The sequence below is a fragment of the Zonotrichia albicollis genome, chromosome 3 (genome assembly GCF_047830755.1).
Source record: "Zonotrichia albicollis isolate bZonAlb1 chromosome 3, bZonAlb1.hap1, whole genome shotgun sequence".
NCBI lineage: Eukaryota > Metazoa > Chordata > Aves > Passeriformes > Passerellidae > Zonotrichia > Zonotrichia albicollis.
Genome location: NC_133821.1, coordinates 69,905,840 through 69,928,195, shown reverse-complemented (window position 1 = coordinate 69,928,195; position 22,356 = coordinate 69,905,840). Strand labels below are relative to the sequence as shown.

Genomic DNA, 22,356 nt, shown 5'->3' with positions numbered 1-22,356 from the left:
GTTCCTGAGCAGTGCGTAATTTATTGCACAGGCCAACTTCATTCTCTGCTATCACATCTCACTTGCACACCTCTAGCTTTACATAGGAAGTGTAATGTTTTCAGTATTTGGCAAAGAGTCTGGCAGAGCTTCCCAGTCAGTTATTACTGATGCATTCCACCATTAGCAAGAATTCCTGTTATTATCATTGACATCTCTGCTAATTTAATCAAAATATCCACTCCAGAACCTGAAATGAGATTAAGTTCCTATTATACCCAGGCCTGTACATAATTACAATGGATGATGGTTTCCAGCTTGAACAGATTTATAGGTTAATTATACTGTAGAATGACCTGTAAAACCTCTTTATTTAAAAAAAAAAAAAAAGAAAAGCAATGACCATTTCATTCACCATTATCGTGTTATTTAGGCTGGCACTTGCTCTCCAGCAATAGTAATTAACATAGTAGCATATGTTTTAAATAAACAGAGAACTCTATACCCAATATTGATCATGTTTTCTTAAAAAAAAGAAAAAAATCACTACCCACTAATTTTCAAATTTTTCTTTGCCTAACAATTTAACTTTCAAAGACATATTATACTTTCATCTGCAGTAGTGAAATGAGCTGACATTAATATTTCAAAGCCCAATGTTTAATTAAGTAGTACCTGAAAATACATAATTTCTCTAACTTCAGACAGACCATTTTGAAAGAATTGCCATTTATAAAAGGCATAAAATGAAACAGCATTGCTTTGTTCAGATAGAGAAATACAACCCTACATAAGAAAAAATATTAAAAATTAAAGAATCTATGGACTGCAAGTTCAGCAACCATCTCTGATAGAATCTGATAGATCTTCATTTGGAAAATGAGGTCACTGTTAAGCAACCAATATTCATTATTTTACAGCTCATCATCATCTTTGTCCTCCTCTTCATTTTCAATTCATAATTACCTTAATTGCTTTCAGGAACCATGCGAAATAAAAGAAGAAACATACAAAGTAATCCTGACAGAACTTGGTAAACCAAACAGATATCAAAGGTAAGGCTACACACAGCAGAACTATAAAGGTTAGGAAAAGGTTGTTTAATGATATTTCCAAAATGTAGTGTCAGAAAATCAGGAAATCTTGGCTAGAATTTGAGCAGTATTTCCTCCTCACTTACCTGCTGTGCCATGGCTACTGTATGCATCAGTACTCTGGGTTCTGCTTTTCCCCTTCTCCATCATTCCAGCCTGCAGTTTAGCCAAAAAGGAGATCTAGCAACAATAACAAGATATTATGGCACAATTCTCACATAGCAGCATGTGGGGGCCTGAATACATGTTGTATTGTAAGACCTATGTGGTTCTAAGTTACTCTAAACGAGCTGCAGCTGCAGGGTCCTTAGTTGGGCAGCAGCTGTAGCTCGTGAAGGTAACTGAGATAAATAGGGGTGGGTCGAGAGCCCAAGAGGAGCCCCTGAGAAGATAGAAGAAGAGCCCCAGCAGAGAGAGAAGAACAAAGCTGCAGCCAAACAGAGAGAGAGAGAAGAACAAAGCTGCAGCCAAACAGAGAGAGAGAGAAGGTATGGAATCCCCCAGACAGCCGAGAGCTGTGACAGCCTGAGAGCTGGGACTTTACGTGTATAGCAGCCAGAGAGCGAAGATTACAACAATTGGTGCCCCGTGTGAGGACGAACGTGCAGCCAAACATCGAGAAAGAGAAGGTATGGAATTCCCCCGGACAGCCGAGAGCTGTGGCAGCCGAGAGCTGGGACTTTGGAATATCAGCCTGAGAGCTGGGACTTTGGAATATCAGCCTGAGAGCTGGGACTGTAGAACATAATATGGCCTTTGAATTAAGGAGCTGTAGCAGCAGAAAGCTGCAAGAATATGGCCTTTAAGGAAAAGAGCCTTGGAACATCTAAGGACAGCCGAGAGCTGTGGCAGCCTGAGAGCTGGGACTGTACAGGGATATGTATATATTCTATGGTTACATCTAAGACAGCCGAGAGCTGTGGCAGCCTGAGAGCTGGGACTGTACAGGGATATGTATATATTCTATGGTTACATCTAAGACAGCCGAGAGCTGTGGCAGCCTGAGAGCTGGAACTGTATGTGTATTGTAATCGTATAATTGTTAAAAGAAAAGGGGGGAAATGTGGGGGCCTGAATACATGTTGTATTGTAAGACCTATGTGGTTCTAAGTTACTCTAAACGAGCTGCAGCTGCAGGGTCCTTAGTTGGGCAGCAGCTGTAGCTCGTGAAGGTAACTGAGATAAATAGGGGTGGGTCGAGAGCCCAAGAGGAGCCCCTGAGAAGAGTGCTGCAGAGAAAGGAGAAGAGCCTGAGAGCTGGGACTGCAGCAAAGATTACAACAGCAGCATAGATGGTGGTCACCCACGAAGAGACTAAATCTTGTCCACTTCCACAGAAGAAAACTATAAAAGCAGATTATGCAAAGGGACTCAAAAAAAAAAATAAAAATAGAGTGACTAATTGACTGCGTTCATGGCATATACGCTCTATAATCTGTTGAGGACTGGTAGAAAATATCTCAAAAACTGATCAGCAACTTTGTGAACACTCCCTTTCTCTACAGCCTTGGCTGCAGTGAGTTCAAAGCAAAAGATGTCCGTGTAAGTTATTAAAGGTGTCAATGTTGTTTAATTGCCCCCAGGACATGACTCAGTTTGAGACTTGCAGATTTCTGCACAGCTAAATGTCAAAACTTCTGTTATGTGCCTTGCTTAAGCCTGATGCCCCTCAGAAAAGCATCTTGTGCCATTTCAGATGCCCAGATATGTCTCACCTAGCTCGCAGCTACTGTGTAGGCATCTCAGGTTCCCTACTACACCTTATGTGACATTTGGCAAATTATTCATAATTTCTGAATAGTCACTGACCACTAGAACTGGAATTTAAACATCCATTCCAACTGTAGCTATAATCAGGACTTAGATACTTACCAGAATTATAAACACCTACTTATAAATTTAAGAGTCTTAGTCTCAAAACTCATCCCACAGTCTAGGTCTTCCAGTGTGTGCCACACCTTTCCTATGTATTTCTGTGGCAATTTGGCACCAGAACTTTTACAAGAATTCTATTCTGCCCTTCACTCTTCAGCCTGATCCTGTGAGTTTGGTAACCTTATAGAAAATCTGCAACTACAGGCAGTATGGGACAGGTTTTTACGTTCTGCTACAGCATGAACAGACGGAGGAACAGTAGAAGCAGCTTTGGCTTCTGTTCCAAGAAACAATGAATATTAATCTGGCAAAATGGCGGGACATCAGACAGTGGGAGAATGGAGTAAGATTGAATTACACTGCAACTCCAAGCACAAGGCCTCCTATAAGTCACAGTTTAAAACCACCAAAATTTTATTATTACTCTCTATTCAGGAAATCCCAAAAAATATCACATAGGCTCTCTTTCTCATCTCCTTCCTCCAGATATTTGCTCTAATTTCAGATGCTTTGAATACCAATATTTTTTATCTGACCAGAGTCCTAACCTTATGGACAATACCAAAAAGAATTTGAAATGAACAGATGTCAGAACAGATTACATCATCTCAAAGTTGTAACTAACGAAGAAAGCAAACTGTTCTTGACATTAAAAAAATAATAATGATTAGATAAAACAGAGGGAAAAAAGTTTTACCATTCATTTTATTGCACATATTAAAATATGTAGCAGCTACAACAATCACTGTATTGCACTGATGTCCTACAGAATATCTACAGTGCCGTTCCTTTTTCTAGTTCTTACATATGTAGGGTCTGCCTGATTCAATTGCCTGCTGCATGTTGTGAAAAATTTACCACCTTTCAACAGGCTGTCAGGCATCTGCTGGTCTCTTGCTGTTAGCTACATGCTTCCTACAGGTGTTTTTTTCTTCTGGTGTTTGTACTTTTCCCCCTCTCTTCTCATCTGATCATGGAAAAACAGACCAGCGCACAATTAAGAGAAGGGTCAAATAATGACAATTCACATCTTTATAATTTGGAACAAGTAGAGATTTTTATCACATATTAACTTACAATGTTAAGAATACTATCACAAAATTTAAAAATGCCTATCATACTGTTCCTTCTCTTCCTTCTTCAGACAAAATTTCTGGGTTCTATCTCCAACTGAACTTTTGCTGAATGTGCTATGCAGCCCAGCTACCCACAGGATAACCCCAAAAAAATAGGATGAGTGAGTTATCTGATATGGTTCAATCTGCAGTGAAGTCATGCATAGACAATGTCCTTTTTCTTATTGAAACTGCTGCACATAACCTCTAAAATCTAAATACCTCCAAGAAACATCTGAATCTCAGTTTCTTAAAATAGAAGAAGACAATTTCAGAGGATTATTGATTTTCTAAAAGGGCCATCATCGGTGCCCCTTTGCTGTGAAAATTTTTCCTTACAGCTACCAAAAGAGCCAATCTGGGATCTTTAAATTGAATATAACAGTTTGAGAAAGCTATGGGCTTATAAAATGACCTACACAGAGCTAGAACACTCATATATCAAATCATCCATCACATGTATTATAGCCCATAGTGCTGGCTTTTGTTCTCTCTTTGTGGTGAGTAGTGACCACCTCAGAAGAAGTTGGTTGAGTGTTTTATCATTAATGCAGAGTGGTGGGAGTGTGTGTAGAGTAAATACTCCCTCAGTTCCTTTTAAGATCCTGCTAGGTGTAGCACACCCCATCTCCCAGACAGGGGGTCTCCATAGGATATGGTGTGTGTCATTTCATATTTCTTGTACAAACGTAAAGGTTTGACCTTAAGCTTTGCAGCTGGAAAATTCTGGTCTAAAGCACTTGCAATAAGTTCCTCCACTTGCTGCTTCCTATTTCTATGTAACTTCTGCTTTTATGTTTTCCTGCTTTTAGTTATATTGATCTGTTTTCTATCTATTGAACTGCTCATGTAGGGCACACCTATATGATCAGCTTTAGAAGCAGTACCTCTGTAAGCAACTTAAACCATGTTAAAAGTGAATATGGAAAGAAAAGAAATCACTGCTTTCTCCAACTGCAATATCTTTGTCCAAATTAGTCAGCTGTAGAGAAGGATTTTTAAAAAGGACAATTTAGTTCAGAAAGTCAATAAAAAGAAGATATTTGTCTCTTATCTTTGAAATTAACAACTCGTATATACAAAAGAGCTGAATACTTGAATGTGACAGTCTTTGGGTCAATGCAGAAGACCTGCAGTTCCCTCAGAACAATTAATTAATAGCAGATGTTAAAACTAATCCCTAAACTGCACAAGAGTTCTGCAGATACAACCAATACAGCCCCTCTCCAGAGTTTCCAATTCCCTTTGCTGTTGTTTGCAGTGAGCAAAGCACAAGTCATCTGGGGATAATCTAACGCAAACAAGCAAGGTGTTACCAGGACTTGTTAATTCACATTTCAGAAGAAAAATTAGAAACTTAGGCTATTTTAAGCTGATAGAAAAGGAAGGGAGAGGGGAGGGTAAGGTAGTGTGCTTCACAGCACAGGCAGAACAAAATAAATGAAGAATTAATATACTGAAATACAAGTCACCAATTAGTCCAGCCTGTGGAAAGCACCAAATGGCCTTCAACCACCTGAATATGGCCCATCTAAAGCTGCCTTTTCACACTGAGCAATATATTAGTGGTAGAAAAAGGAGTGAGGTGGCTGAACTGGCCTGGGCAAAGGGTAGGAGAGAGCCAGGCAGGTTCTCTCCTGCAGATCTCCACAACCCCCATATTCTGCTGGTTCCAGGAACCACTCTGACCTGCAGCCAGACTGCTGGTCCCAGGCTGTGCAGGTACCACTCACTACCTGCAATTTCCACCAAAGGAAGCAGAAATGGCCAATAGCATTGCCCGCAATTCCTTCCTTGCTTGTCCAGTGGTGAATCTGTGGGATTAGAGGTCATGTTCTGGTCCAGAACTTCTTCATAGACTTTAAACATAATTTTCAAACTCTGTAGAAACATATTTTCGTCCTTTCTGAGTGTGCATGTTGCACAGCTAGTCATGTTGCTTGAATGAAATACTGATTTCTGCTAAATTGTCACTGTAAGAAATAAAAATCACTGCCACTATTATTATGGGCTGATAAAAAAAATTATTGGCCCATAAAATTAGAAAAGCCAGATGCACCAGAATGTTTTGCATCACCAAATAGTGTCATCTTCTATCTGTACTCACACAATAAAATAGCTGCATAGCAGCACCCAGCCATCACTGTGATGTCGTGTCTGTGGGAAAGGGGTGCAGTGCAGTGACCACGGGGGAGACATAGCTGAAACTTTGCCTATGCAATCTTTGATAAATATTATATGGTTTTTATTTATATTTCATTTATTCCCTTGCTGAAAAATCTAACCTTTAATTTCCCTGAGGGAATGCACCCACCTTCCTAAATGATAACTTATTTTCATAAGGAATGCAGTGTAGCACATGGAAAGACAGGCAGCTTTACCAAAAGTAGGCCATCATACTGTAAATTAACTCACATTTAAAATATTTTTCATCTACAGAATGAAAATTATTTTTACAAAAGCAGGCTGAGATTGGTTTACTATGTCTGCAGTTCTGTGAGTAGGTAAATTTCAGGTGGAAAAAGTTACAGCTCTGTTCTTATCCCCTAGCTCATTTGCAAAGATTGGTGTAACTAGGGTGGTAATTTTCAGACAATGATATCTAAATAACTACCTCCTGTGATTTAAGCATGAGTGCTTCCACTGACTCATGGATACAAAGGTTCTCCAGCGTCTTGACTGTGTAACTTGTGACAGTGTACACACAGCAGAGAAGCTGGATAATGTATCCTGTACATGTTTCAGTGTGCTGGGTCATTTCTCAGAATCCGGCACAACATTTCTTAGGTTACTGTATTGCCTTGCTGGATCTAAGTCCACTCATAAGTTACCCGTTACTATATGTGACAGTAAATGCAAATACTGAAAATATAAAGGAATCTAGATAAATTTCCGAAAGGAATTCCAGGAGTTGCTAATTAATTTATAAAGAATAGGACAGGACAGGAAGGCAGTAGAGTACATGGAAAATAGTAGTCTGAGGATTGTAAGTGCAGTGACTATTTTCAAAGTGTTTTTTAACCAAATGATAAAGCATAAATTATAGACCAGCAGGCAAAGCTGAAATAATCCATCCAGAAGGTGTCATTGCACAAGTCCTTAGGTGCTGAGAATTTAGTTTCAAGTATTGAAAAAAATAATTCAACTATTGAAGAAGGGTAGTCAAGAACAACAACAACAAACAATCATTGAACCAACAACAGCAAGAAAGCCAAACCAGAACTATACAAACCAGCTAGTATTTAACCCTGAGAAAACCAAGCTCAAGGTTAACAAGAATAAAATTGAAAAGCTATCTAAGAAAATCACTTCTTTCACAGGGATGGTGGTGGTTTTGGTGATCTAAGGAAATGGGTGAAAGCTGGTGTAATTAGAGTCAAGAGAGAGAAATCCAAGAGGAAGGTGAGGTGCCACACAGAACTGCATCACAAGATGTGCAGGATTTGGAGGGAGTCCAAATTGATTTCATGGAGCTGGCTGTGCTATGGGCCACAGTGTGACACTGGGGAAATGTCAGTTTTGGCCATGGAACAGACCAGAATTCCCTCTCACAGACATATTTCCCACCGTTTTGGACAGGATGGTTTCACACCTGTACATGCACGTAGCAGAGGGCAAAGCCCACACTTTGCATTTCTAGGCCTGAAATCTTAACAAAGTCAGACAAATACTACACCAGCTGCGAGCTCCAGAGCCTGGATGAAGTCATGATTTGGCAACTTGAGGTATTCAACAAAGTATTGCAACACAGTCGGTCCTGAGGAAAAAAAAAAAACAGATTAAAAAAAAAATACACATTGAAGAAAAAGGTCTGTTGGGGAAAGTGTTCTAGGGAAAAAGAACACAATTAGTACACAAGCCTTTCTTTGAGTCTTTTTTTCTCCATCCTGCATTTTGGTGGAAATGAGTAATTAAAAATAAAAGTGAAAGTATTCCTCTTTTCTTACAGGAAAAACTGTGAAGTTCTTGGTTTATATACAGCTAAAAAGATTCATGGCTGTCTTTTGGGAAACTGCACATCCTTTCTAATGTCAGTGTTTGCTGTAATGCTTCAGCTCTGTTGCTGCTGCAGCCATTAAGGCTGACACACAAATGATCTGGAAGGAAAACAATTTGATTAGGTTCTGTAAACAGAACAAGAAATAAATTACTGTAATATATTACTGTTATAGCTGTAATATATTACTGTTATAGCTGTATATGGCCTTTTGTCAGGAATTTCTTGGAACAGTTACTCTCATTTACCTAATTTTCACTAAAGCTGATTAAAATGTTGTCGGGCTTTTTTGTTAAAAAAAATTGTAGCTGAAAAATGGATGCTATTAAGTACTAATTTACCTGAACTTATCTGACTTCTTTGGCCTATTTTAGTTTTGAGTAGAAAAATTAATGCCTGTAAACAAAAATTTTAATTTAAATTTTTAAGAATTAATTTTGAAACTTCATGCTAAAAGATCAACACAGAGCTTGCAAAAATGAAACCAATCTATTTCTTGTTAGATGGTGTTTTTGCAACTCAAGGATTTAGCTGGGGTTTTTGGTTTTGGTTTTTTTTTTTTTACCCCTGTCTTAATATAATGTGTTGCTGACACTTTGTTAAAGCTGTTTTTGCCTGTGGACTCCACAAGAGGGTAGGAAATCCTTTCTCAATGTTTAGGCTGTGACAGAAAAGATTAAAAGAACAAAATGGAGTTTAACTATTCTGACCACAAGCAGGCACTGCAGAAATACCTGCGAGTTCTTGATCTGCAAATCATTTCAGGGTAAAAATATGGCACTTTTCTGAATAAAAATCACTGTCTTTGAAGAGAACCCTGAATGTTGCTTTTTGAGGCATTGCAACAGGGAAGCTGAGTGCAGATTTCCTGGGTGGGATACTCTTAACCACATCTAGCTGTCTTGCATGTTCAAACTTGGATGTACCAAAAAGGAAAAGGACCATAGAAGTGCTCCTAGACTGAGGCCTTTGCCTGGATGTGGAAGCTTAAACTTCCTCCTGAAACCAGAATTGTCCTTCCTCTGAGGGCAACGTCAGCTCCTGCTGGAATCAAGATATCCTAACCATTCTGGCTGATTCCCTGAGGAATAAGAACACTGTATTTGATGTAGACCAGAATTCATGCTGAAACAGACCACTGTGTAGTGTGGAAAAGTAGATTATTGTATGATAAAGTTTTTTAAGGAAAAAAACCCCCACACCCCCCTAAAAAACCCACTAAGACAAAACAAAAAAATGACACAGACACTTTTGTTCCCCTGTGTACCAGCAGGTGTGGTCCACAGGGAAAAAAATCCCTTTTATTCTGATGCACTAGGTTTTGTGCCAAGCAGTGGGGTATTTTTTAGCTGCAAGTTTAGCACCAGCATCAAGCTTAACAGCAGGGAGAACAACACAGCATGCCACAAAGTCACTCGAGAGCCAAATCACACCATCTGATAGATCTGTAAGAGCCCTTGGCCCGAAGAAGTACTAAAGACCTACTGGTAGGTTGCAAGTAGTTTAGCAAAACTAGCTAATACTCATTTAACATCCAAGGGCATACACTGAACACACAGATGGACATGACACACTGAAATCTCACAGACAGGTCAATATTATTCCCTGAAGATGTGCTGTCTAGGACAAAAGTTGTCACTGTAGGAAATGTAATGTACTGTGTTGACTCTGAATTATTTATGCTGTATGTTAATTAAGTAATTTTATCATTACTTAAATGTATCCAATTGCATCGTGTGTCACCAGTTAGACATTTAATACTTACAAGAGCTTTCAGAAATACCTAAATGTTTGTTTAGAGACTTAGACACCTAACATTTATGTCGCACATGCAACTAACAGAAGGGATAATAATTTTTTGATAATAACAACGGCTCTTTCTTTGTCAATCAGACCAGACATTTCATCATAGAAGTTAATAAACTTTAGTCTTTGTCTAATGAAAACAGATTAGTCAAAAAGCGCTTGCAGGCAGACATAGTTTTTTCTGAATTAAGTCTTCAAGAGCAATGTGTGGAAGTAGCATCACAGATAATGGAGATGATCAGAAAATCTGCAGAAATAGAATTTCATAGAATATTGTGTCTAATGTTTGACTGCATCCAGTATTTTTTGTCTTGTTGAATGGATATTTATGCATTGTAGAGGACAGAGAGTGCACAGTGTGCACTGCCTAGATGAGTTAATGATTTAAGCCATACACTTAGCAATATTTACACATTTTGACAGCTCATTTTTTTCTGTTTGAAGACTGCACTAACATATTTTTTTATCCAGGAGTTTAAAATACTCCATTTTGGAGTGACTCCTTCCTTTCTGAGGTTTCTGTAAGGATCCTGCTTGGACAGTTGGTGCTTCTCCTCCTTTCCCATCCTCCTGCCTCTGTTATCTGAGGGACCATAAGATTTTGACACAGGAGGCACCACCATCCATGAGGTGCTACATCAAAACTTGAGGCACTAAGGCAGGTTACAGGTAGCAGTTCAGGACTCTGAAAGTTGCTGTCAGTTTTGTACAAAGCATGGAAAAAAGGTGACATTGCAAATGGTCCTCACTGGTGACAAAAGGAACAGATGAAAGCTTACTGTTGAAACAGAGCCTTTCTGGAATAATTGCTTTGCACAGGTTTGTGTGGAAGTTAAAATATTTGAAATCACCCACAAGGGAAGAATTTGTTTTGCAAAAGGTAGCCATCTAGAAACTAGCCATTAGTGACCTGTTTAACAAGGTCACTAATTAAATGTGTTAATAGGGAATTTGACAATACCCTTTGCACTCCATTTGCACTATGATTCTTTGAGACTGCAGTAAGGTGTATTCTTCTCCACCAGACCTAACTCATAATCTGATTTGGACAACAGCATCAGGTATTTTCTTATGCTTTCCTAATTTATTCATGTCTTGGGTCAAATAGAGTCCCTGTGGCCTCATTAACACATCTAATTTGCACATCACCCTCCCACTGGGAGATAGCCTTACCCAGTCTGTGATTAGAGCTAATGAGAGAAAGCAACTTGGGACTTCATTACAGTCACTGTGCCAGACAAGGCTGTCTGTAAATAGAATGCAAGGAGGCTCTTTGGGAAAGTGCCACCTTTAGGTAAGAGGACATCACAGGAAAAAGGTATTTCTGAAATTTTCTGAGTTGGGCTATGCACAAAGCTGGCTTATATTGTAGTGTATTAAGAACAAAGAAGACACCCTTCTAGGGGTAGGTGAAGCATACCAGCAATCTGTATGTGGAAACACCTTCTTCTGCAGAGAATAAATAATGGTGACACCTTGGCTAGACTGCCTTGCTCAGAGAGTTTTTCATCTGTATACTGAAAATTTCTTTTACTATTTCCCCTTACACTAAATAGATTATGGTGGTCTTACGCAGCCACAATGTTTTGATGCCCTCTCTACCGGTTTTGGCTGGGAAAGGGTTAATTTTCTTTTTAGTAGTTTGTGTGGTGTTGTGATGACAGCAGTTGTGATTTGTAATGAAAGCAGTGTTGATAATTCATACACAGTCCTCATTTAAGCTAAAACTGCGCAGGGCTTACACAATATCAAAGCCTTCTCTTTGAGTAGCCTTGGGGTGCAAAACAGATTGAGAAGGGACATCTGAACCCAGCTGAGATACTCCGCACTATAAGATGAGCTCAGCAACAAAAACCTTGGGGGAAGAAGGAGGAACTGGGGTGTTGGGAGTTACAGTGTTTTTTCCCCAAATAAGCATTATATGAGGTGGAGCCCTGCTTTCCTCGAAATGACTGAAGATCTGCTTTGTGGGTGGGAAGTAGTGATAAATTCCTTAATTTGCTTTACTTGCATGCATGGCTTTTTCTCTGCCTATTAGACTGTCTTTATCAGCAATTTTTCTCACTTCAGGAATGTGGCTCTGGTTTCTATGGATTTATTAAGAAATAGCTTTGCAGTAGGGTCCAGGCACTGTCTGCAGGGACATGCTCTATTTGAGCTACAGTCTGTCCTGCAAGCAAGTTGGGATCCTACTCATTCATAAACTCCTCCTGCAACCAGAAAACAATGTCTGAGAGATACCACAACAAGTTATGAAAAGAAAATTACCAACTGTAAGCTCTGGTACAGCTGGAATTGTCTGGAAACACAGTAATATTTACAGATTTTCAGGGAGATAGGGTTATAAGGAAGAAAGGGAAAGAAACAGCTTCATTAACTTCTTGAAGGGACTGCATTAACTTGTGTTGATCTTACTAAATATACTTTAAAATGCCTTAGATTGCATTTGTCATAGAGGATCTATCTTTCCTTCAATCTAAATTATGACCAGACAAAAGGAGGTATCACATGGCAGCCCTTCTGAAATTGTTACTTCAAGAGAGATCAAAGTGTCCAAGTGATCACACATTTTATTTCAGAAAGTAACACTGTGAGGGTGAGAATGTTAACTACAACAGGGCCAGACTCTCTGGAAATGAAGGAAGAAAATAATTACCCATTATTTATCAAAAGAGATTTTTAAAAATTTTATCTTGATTTATTTTTGTGAGATTAAGTATTAAAGTAGTCATATTGTCATTAGTAAGGATCCATAGTAGAAGTGCTGATGTGGTGTACATTTCATTGTTCTTTCTTATGTCATTTTTAGGAGGGCAAACTTTACAAGATGGCAATGAAACAGTAATATACACAATTTCAGATCCTTATACTTTGCTCTGCTGAAATGTATCATCAATCAACTTTTAATCTTTTCATCATAGAGTGCTTCAGTACTCCATAAAGCCCACAAAACAAAGACAAGATACAGATATGATGCACATTTACAAGGAACACAAATGGAGGACATACTGCTGAGTATAGTTCTTACTTTAGTACAGTCATCAATTTCTTTCCATGGTCTCTTCTCAGCTACTGATCATTTCCTGCCCACTCCCAGTGCTGTTCCTTCATGATTCAGCTGAGTTCAGCCACAGGATATCTTCACAATTCTCTATATGCTTTCCTTGAAAGCTCTTACAGCATTGGCATGAGACAAAATAACATGTCCAAGCTAAAAAAAAAGGTCTTTAAGATGCAACATAGCAAATAATGTTTTACATCTAAACAATCACTAGATAGACATAATTTTCTGGCATTCTTGGGTGCAATGCAACTTTTTTTGCAATTGCTTTTCACTTCAAACTTCATATTTTTTTCTTGTCTTTGATCTTGTTAAACATGCTTTGATCTCATTAAGCAGCAAAGCCTTTAAGTGGCAAACTCATAAGTGACAAGTACTTGTTGAAATGGAAACAGAAAGAGCAGCACCTTTCTCTGTCTCACCTTCACTCCATGGAGTGTGTGGGTATGGCTGGTTATTGACCTGTTTTGGGCTCTGCACACATATGGAAGGGGAAGGACAAAACTTAGGGAGCTTTGGGTTATTAGCCAAAGATGCCAAGAAATCCAAAGGAAAAGGTTTCTCCGCTCTTTCTACAGAAGAACCCAAATGAACACAAATATTATAATATAAACATACCTTATTTAAGAAATTAATCTGTTGTGTCAGACAATTTTTTTAATTATGAATGTCAGGGATATAAACTGCTGTAAGTTTTTTTAAATGGAACTCGTGCTCTTTTGTGCATTGCAAATAAATAGATATAATCAAAACACCACCAAAAAAACCCAATCTGTAATGAAAGAATATGTAAAGCACAATGGTTGCTTATCTGCTTGAACTATATTTGGTAAATAGGCAAATAAATTTTGGAAGGAATTTCCTTCCTTCACAGCTCTTACATCTGGGAGTTCAGCCTCCACGCAAAACTTCAAAGCCATGAATTCAACCATTTAAAACACATTAGTCTGAGAACAAATGAGTCCTGGAAGAGTCCTGTTGAAAAACTTTTCCTAACAGAATAATCTTCAATGCCCTGCGAAACCACAAGTAAAAAAATGCATAAACAACTGGGTTAAGTGTAGAATTTAAATAGCCAAACCAAACCAAAGCATCAATGAGAACAGGAGGAATCACATAATTCATAAATGGATTGGTAGCTGTAAAGAAGAAGAATGGAGTCCAGCAGATGAGAAACACTCCCATTATGATGCCTAAAGTCTTAGCAGCTTTCCTTTCTCTGCAGAATGAAATGTGGTGCTTCATTTCAAATTGCATTTTTTTTCTGCTAATTGTATTGATGGATCTTGCCTGCTTCTTGGCTACAGAGTATATTTTCCTATAGATGCACAGCATAACAAATCCAGGGATGTAAAAAGACACTATGGAGGCCACAATACCTGAAGTTTCGCTAAAAAGGAGAAAGCATCCTCCTGCACAGTGGACATGATTATAAATCTTTTCTGCCCCTCTCAAATTTAGGTCTAGAAAGATCATCCCAAAAGCAAAAGCAGCAGGGACCATCCAGCTTGTACACACCATGACCACGATGACAGAAGTATTTATCTTTGATTTGTATCTTAAAGGGTCACACACAGCATAGTAACGGTCGATGGATATGAAGGAAAGATGGAAGATAGAAGCTGTGCTCAGCATAATGTCCGTGCTTGAGTGGATCTTGCAGAAGAACTCCCCAAAATACCAGCAGTGCTCAACAGAGCGCACCATGCTGCAAGGCATGACGAAGAATCCCAGCAGGAAGTCTACCGTAGCCATTGAAAGTATCAGGAAATTTGTAGGCGTGTGGAGCTGCTTGAAATGTGATATTGAGATGATAACTGTCAGATTCCCAACCACTGTGGCCAGAATAATACAAACCATGAAGATGTACATGGAAATACGGATGCTGTTTGACCAGCTGCTCCTTATGCAGGAGCCATTTATGGATTCACAGCACAATTGCATCCTTACTGGGGTCTCAAATCCGTGTAGCTATGTAGCAGAGGTACTGTTTTTCCCAATTCTAAGGGATGTTTACAACTGATTTTCTACTTTCTAGATGGGAAGAGCTGCAGAGAGGGGAAAAAAAGGGCATTGTAAACATCTTCATTTAGTTGGATATGCAGGAAATTCACATATCATTAGTTATGAAGGATAAAAATATTTTATAATTACATTTAGCAGAATGACACTTTTATCATCTGACTTCCCTGGAAATGGGAATCTCCTTTGATAAAATAAACTGCATAATGACTTGTCCTCACACCAGGACAGCAGTGACTCTGAGGGGCCTGCACTGGGCAATGCCTTGTCCAGTGGGCAGATGAGAAGCCCTTTTCAATATTTCCTGTTTCTGTTTTCAGTCCTAGTCTTCTTCATCAATATTAGCTGGAGTACTGTATCTCCCCTTTGCTCTTGAAAATCAGTAATTTTAAATTCTGAAGCTCCCTCAACTTCTTTTTGGATACAGAAGTCTAAAACCTACAAGTCTAAAACAGAAGATGAGGAGTCCATGTGTGACCTCTCCTCCAGCCCTGCCCTGATAGTGGTGACTGGACAGATCAAGTTTTACTGGAAAATCGTTGCAGGCTCTAGCTGTAAGTAGAGATGCAAGCAAAAGATCTCAGAAAAGAAAAAAACTTTTCTACCCTTTTGCTGACAAAATAGAATGGAAGAATCTGACTAATCTAAAACATTATCTGCTGTATAAGCAAATGGTTTTTTTTCTGTTGAGCTCTAGTTTTTTTCAGTGCTAGGAGTTTAGCACTACTATGATTATTGATTATATTAATCTGTTTTTTAGCTAAGGCACAAACATGGAGAGAAGCATTTTCAGAACATAGGTTTAGTTTGCATCCACGGACACAAACATCACTGTCCTCTTGTGTCGGCAGTAGCATGTCCCTTTTGCAAATCATTCTTCTTATGAAAACTTTTAATGAAAGTACTTAAGCACTTGGCAAGCAATATTTTTTTTGAAAAATCTGTCTTTCTTTTAAATAATATAAAGATAGTGTTATTGTGAAAAGTAGAGATCATTAGCATATGTTGTTCAGTAGCACTATCATTATGGTATAAAATGGTTGTCAGAAAAATACTGACATGGCAATTCAGCCAATACTGATTTTCACCACTTGCTTTGGGATTTAGTTGCTGCTGGTTATTCTGGATAGAACATAATAAAAAAAAATTATTTCCCATATTAAACCAAATGTTATTAAAAGAACACCAGGGCACTGGAAATGGAATGAACATAGGCAAAAAACAACAGCTAGCAAGAGCTTGACAGCTACAGCTAGCAAACAGCCTGTGTTATACAGAGGGATTTTGCAAGTAGGGCCAGGCAGTGGCACCCAAGTGCCAGGGATAAGGTTCACCCAAAGTCACTCTCAGGAATGGGGAACATATGGAATGTGAGTATATTTATGTACTGTTTGGGGTGTTTTTCATTTCCCCTTTTTTCTGCCTACTAATATTTAACACCATCTCTGCTCTTTTTCACCTCAATTTAATTATCACTTCATATACCTTTTCCTTCCATTTTTGTCAGTCTCTTCATGTTTCTTTTCCTGCCTGTCATTCCTTCTTTCAGCACATTTACACCCAAAGTCAGATGAATATTTATTAACTCAAATTTTCCATTTTCACAGTAGAAAGAATTAAACATCAATTTAACTGTATCTACTGGGCATCATTGTAAAGGCTTTAAGCCCAATAAGATTGTAAGTGTGTCACACAGATTTTGAACTTCATTTGTTCTGTATAAAAGTACAAATAAATTAAATTAAATTATTTCGGTAAAACATTCTATGAAGCCAATCAAAAATAATTAACATATTTTCTCTAGTTTTCCTTTAAGATTTACAAGATTGACAATTTCTTTGTTTTCTGATAGATAAACTTTTTAGCCTAAAGAAATATTATCTGCCCTGAAAACAAGTTTTCTTAAACCAAAAAAAAAAAACAAACAAAAACCAAAACAGGGATTTTTTTTAAATTTCTTTTTTTAATAAAAGAAAGTAGAAACTCCAGCCAAAGGATGGAGAAAACTGAGGTCAAGTGTGTGGCTTTGCACTACACAGAAACTAATTAAATCAAAATACATGTGGCAAACTGTTCAAGTGAGGTCAACTCTGAAGAAGTTTTCAAGAAGAAAGCAGAATTCTTTCCTTCCATATATAGTCACAAAGGTTAAAATGTAATAAAATGGAAATAGGAAGATGCATACTCTTAAAAACCTCTTCTCTTACCTTTGTCACTTCATGCTGGATAGAAGTCTGCTTTGTTTTCTGCTGGTTGAGCGTCACTTCTTCCTTTTAAAGACCATCTCAGAAGGCAGCTGATCCTCTTCACCACCACTACAGTTCTGGTAACACAAATTTTGAGGGAACAGGCTTATAATCCACAGCTGAAGGAGCCTGGAGAAACCCCTGTGTGTTACTGGGACTTGCTGGTGTGATGAGCAGCATTCTGGGCCATTTGACTCAGTAGCAGCTGTTGATGTGAACAGTAGCTCAAACTGTTTATTTTGTCACCCACGTAGAGAACAAAACTGTGGCTCTAGCTCTCATACTGGTTTAATGGGCCTTATTTATGGGTAAATTGAATATTTGAAGTATGTTTAGGTGTTTGATTAAGTGTTACGGTCATATTGTGAGTGGCCCAGTATTATCTAAGGATAGAACAAAAGACACCATGTAGTCTACCTCATGTAAGCTTTTAAAATATAGCAAAATACATAAGTATAGATTGGTTACAGAAGCATGTAAGATTTCCTTGAAAAGGTATAATGTAGACAGAGTGACACGTTGTGCATCTACCAGCCCAGCTATGATTACTGAACAAACAGGTTTAATCTATCAGCTCACCAGCTAACAGCTATTTGCAAGATACAACTATTGAAAATGTGTTTTAAGTAAACACCTTCTATTGGCTGTACCAGAGTCACAGATGAGAAGCATCAATTTTTTGCTCCACAAAGGACCATGCAGCCTTTTAAAACAGTGATACTGCTGAATGTAAAAACGTGTTATTGAGATGACCATCATCTAAAGCCCAGCTAAGCTGGGTGCCTCAAGGGCATATACAAGGTGGGTTAAGATACTGCTTCTTGCAAATTCTTTTCATAACCTGGGTTAGCTACCTTATTATGTTATGTGCACAAAAATCAAAATGGGTACATACAACTCAGTTTTTTTGTTTGGTTTTTTTTTGAGGCTGCTCTCATATAAAGACTAAAATTTTGCACTACAAGGTTCTCTTTGCTATAAAAAGCGAGCTTGACAACTAAAAAAAATGCAGAAACAATGATCAGGCTGAGAGAGAAATCACTGGAGAGTGTTGAGAGGATATGTTGAGGAGAGGAGTCAGGTCCAATTCTTCAGAGCTGGGTATGGTGTTTGTGAGGTCCCCAGGACGCAGTGAGAGATGAGAATCTGACTAAGTTCTCAGAAGGCTGATTTATTATTTTATGATATTTTGTTATGCTAAAGAATGCTATATTAAAACTATACTAAAGAAAGATAAAGGATACATCATAAGGCTTCACAAGAATGATAAAGAAAAACCCGTGACTCTTCAGAGCCTCAACACAGCTGGACCATGATTGGTCATTAAGAAAAAACAATTCACATGGAACCAATCAAACATTCACCTGTTGGTAAACAATGTCCAAGCCACATTCCAAAGCAGCAAACACAGGAGCAGCAATCAGATAATTATTGTTTTCATTCCTCTCTGAGGCTTCTTAGCTTCCCAGGAAAAAATCCTGGGCAAAGAGGATTTTTCAGAAAATATCGTGGTGACAGCTGGGGACAAGTAAAAAAGACATTTAGGTCCCAAATACTGGTCTGTGAAAGAGACCTTCATCCTTCTGAGATGCTCTGTGCTGCCTCAGAACCAGGCACTTCTCTTTGAGGAGTGAAGGTTTGGGCCTTGGTCACTACTGTCTTGCCACATATGCATTTTATAGGAAGGTAAAATTTAGAGGAACAAACCCATTTTACATGACTCTGTACAGCTCGTTATCCTAAAGAAGTCTGGCAGCCAGCTCATTCTGGACACTCAGTCCAAGGCCATCCATGCATGCACACAGGGCTCTCCCACCATGCTCTCTGCCTTGAGTAGCACAGGGACAAAACTCAAGGGCATTTTCTGGAATGGCAGCTCCGTTTCAAGTGTTTTTTCCAGAGGCAGCTCCCTGGCAGCAGCCTACAAACCTCTGGGGGAACTCCTGGGGCTGGGGAGCCTTCCCCTGCCCTGAGCAGGCGTGCCCTGCTGCAGAGGGGCAGGCAGCAGCCAGCCATGGAGGGTTGTCACCATGACATTTTCTGAAAAATCCCTTCACCAGGATTTTTCTCCTGAGAAGCTGAGAAGCCTCAGAAAAGAAATGTAAACAATAGTTATCTGATTGCTTGGAATGTGGTCTGGAGGCTGCTTACCAACAGGTGCATCTTTGATTGGTTCCATGTGAATTGTTTTTATGTAATGACCAATCCCAGTCCAGCTGTGTCAGACTCTGTGGTCAGTCACGGGTTTTTATTATTCATTCTTGTCCAGCCTTCTGATGTCTCCTTTCTCTTTCTTTAGTAGAGTTTTAGTGTATAATTTCTTTTAATATAATATAATATCATAAAATAATAAATCAGTTTTCTGAGAACTTGGAGTCAATTCTGATCTCTCACCTCGTCCTGGGGACCCTCACAACATCATAACAATTGGTGACCCCAGGTGAGTGATACCGCAACAGAGGGTGGGTTTTGCTTTGCTTCCTCCTGTGCCCAGGCTGTGTGTCTGGTCAGGGAGCCCTTCCCTCCATCTCCTGGCTTGCAATAAAATTGCACTGCAAGACCCACACACCTCAGAAAGGAGTGAACCACACATCTAGGGGGAGCTGTGAGCATGGGAACAGCAATATTTAATGGTGTGTTGGCTGAAATGAACGTAAAGCAGGAGGTTTTGGTGTATCAAGATAATAAAGTAATTAAGCAGGCCAAACTGTCAAATAATTTAGAGAAGGAACACTGTGGTAACAAGCTTCCACTCTCTTGGTGCAGACGTTTCAAACAGGCATTTTCTTGTGCTTTAATGCTGATGTGGAAAAAATATTCCAAATATTCATGTCATGAAAATATTCTCAGACTTGCTCCTTAAAATATCAAAGAGAAACATGCCAAACTGTTTTTGTGAGAACTCAAAGCACTTACAAATTGCCAGTGTTTAGCAGTCTTTTGAATCTGTAGTGTAGTAAAGCAGTTATACAACAAAATTCAAAGTAAAAACTTGTCTACAAAATTGTTGCTATGGCTATTTTTTCTAAAGAAAAGTTATATTTCTGCAATAAGTAGCTTTCAGAATTATCGAAAACCGAGAAAGAGAGATGTCACAATGCCTAGAATACTGTGGGTGATCTACTCTCCTTGTTTGTCTTTAAAACATAAAGTAATTAAAATGGAAAACAGCACAGAAGGGAATGGAAATAGCACTTTTTTCAGACATTAAAACTAAAATATTTGAAAAATGTGTTGAAAAGTTATTGTGCCCTTCTTAAACAAAACTGTGGAAGGAACACTGAAGTTGGAAAGAACAGAAAAGGACTTGAAAATGAGAACTGTTACTGTGAAAAAACGTCAGGAAAGCACTGGTTTCTACTGAGATTCATTTAGCTTCCATTTCTGTGATCAATCAGCAGAAAGTTCCTGATTTTCACACAGTTCATTTTGAAAACTGTTTCTCTGTCAGGGGAACCATGGAGGCTGAAGATGACCCTATGGCTGAAGAGAAGTTTTGAAAGTGTGTAACTCTACCCATCTTGTATGCATTTCTTAGGAAAAAAAAAAAGAGCACAATAAAAGAAAAAAAATCTTCCTAAGTTTCCAGTTATATGCTTGAAATCTAGGAGGAAATGCTCAAATTCCCAATAAGCTAGTACAAAATGATTATTTCTTTATAGGGGTTAAACAAGAAGATCTTGCAACTACTAATCTGAATGCTTCTTCTGCAAACCTGGTGCAGTTCCACTGAAGACAGTCTGAAATTTGTACCTGAGGAATTTGGACAATAGACGAGATGACTGAGATGTAAACATTTTCCCACGGTTCCTATTCCTAGTTTTCAGTAGAAAACATCATTTTTCCTTGTCAAGTAAAGCCAGCTGTTTATACAGAGTAAAGCAATGTTTGTGCTCTTTCTGCAAGTATAGTGCTTAGGCTAAGGACTATAAATCCAAACTCCAACACAAATGCAAATCTCTGAAATGCATGGAGGAGTAAGAGATTCCAAGAAAATAATGTTTTAATAGGAAAACAAAACACATCCATCCAAATCCAAGAAACTATCTCTGCACAGGGTGAGGAGTTCTACATATTTGGTAGTCTCAGTAAGTAATGCCATAACGTGGTCCATTGCCTTCACTCTGAAGGAAAAGCTTCTCTCAGGGCTCCCAAGGGCACGAGCAGCCTCTTGCCTCTCACTCCAGCAGGGCAAGTGAATCCTTGCAGCTGCTGCACAGGGCAGAGGCACAGTGGGGCAGGTCCCTTGTGCCTTGCCAGTGCTTCTCTGCACCCATCAATCCAACAGGAACAAACTGCAGCTACTGGCTGTAACTGCTTTGCTGGCATTTGCTGGCATTTGCTGGCCTCTGAACACCACCTCCAAAATGAAGGCAAACACAGAGGAGGGAGGCACTGAACAGTGAAAAGGTACAATCCCATTTTGCATCCTTATGGCTCTCTAATAACTTCACAGAAAGGAAAGAGCCTTGCTCTGAATTCATAGCTGTGTGTGAAAAGAGCTTTGCCCCCAGCTATGTTTTTCTTTCAGCCGTTGGGAATGAGTGGCTTTTTAAATCATACTTTAAATCATATTTACTGCTGTTGGTGCTATTGCTGCTCACTACAGAAAGAACTGAGCAGAATAATAACCATTATCTTCAGTGCTACCTGCAAGATATTCATCTTTGAAAGAAAATTACATCCCAGACTAGCAAATCAGCAGCTCACCGTATTCCAGACTGCATGCCTCGGAGATGATACGGCACAGGAGTCACTTCCTCATCACCAACCAGCACAGGCTGCAGATACAGCGTGGAACTGACTCATCCCACACCAGTTCTCCCAACTAAGTGGCTGCATGCTTGGTCTGACTGGTTCACAGCCTGCTGGGAAAATCTCATCAACAGGATGACGTAAACCTTAAATGTCCAGAAAAGATAAACATGTAATAGTAGCTTGTGCCACTAGCATATGCAAAGATGAATCAATTTGAAGCAAGCTAAAGCCAGGCTTCTTTCATGAAAAGAAGCATGCAACATGAAGGAAATGTTTATTGTGGTCAAGGAACACACATGAGATGGAGCTAATAGCACTGAATGGTTTTTAAGATTGTTCAATATTTCACTTACTCCTTTCAGTTTTGTGTGATGTTGACAAACTTTAACACTTTCAGTTATCT

At 38.9% G+C, this 22,356-nt stretch overlaps 1 protein-coding gene across 1 annotated transcript; it reads right to left on the bottom strand.

Annotated features, from left to right (window-relative positions):
• Window positions 1-12,794: 12,794 nt before the first annotated feature.
• On the bottom strand, window positions 12,795-22,044 carry TAAR1 (trace amine associated receptor 1). Its single transcript, XM_074538656.1, has 3 exons — window positions 21,906-22,044; window positions 17,157-17,272; window positions 12,795-14,975 (listed from the first exon to the last, which is right to left on the bottom strand). Exon 3 carries the CDS (start codon window positions 14,869-14,871, stop codon window positions 13,870-13,872), a length of 1,002 nt encoding a protein of 333 aa, XP_074394757.1. The 5' UTR covers window positions 14,872-14,975; window positions 17,157-17,272; window positions 21,906-22,044; the 3' UTR covers window positions 12,795-13,869.
• Between the last annotated feature and the right edge of the window lie 312 nt (window positions 22,045-22,356).

What these genes read in the sequence shown, in the direction of transcription:
- TAAR1 (XM_074538656.1), bottom strand. Translation starts at nt 14,871, where the DNA reads ATGCAATTGTGCTGTGAATCCATAAATGGCTCCTGCATAAGGAGCAGC.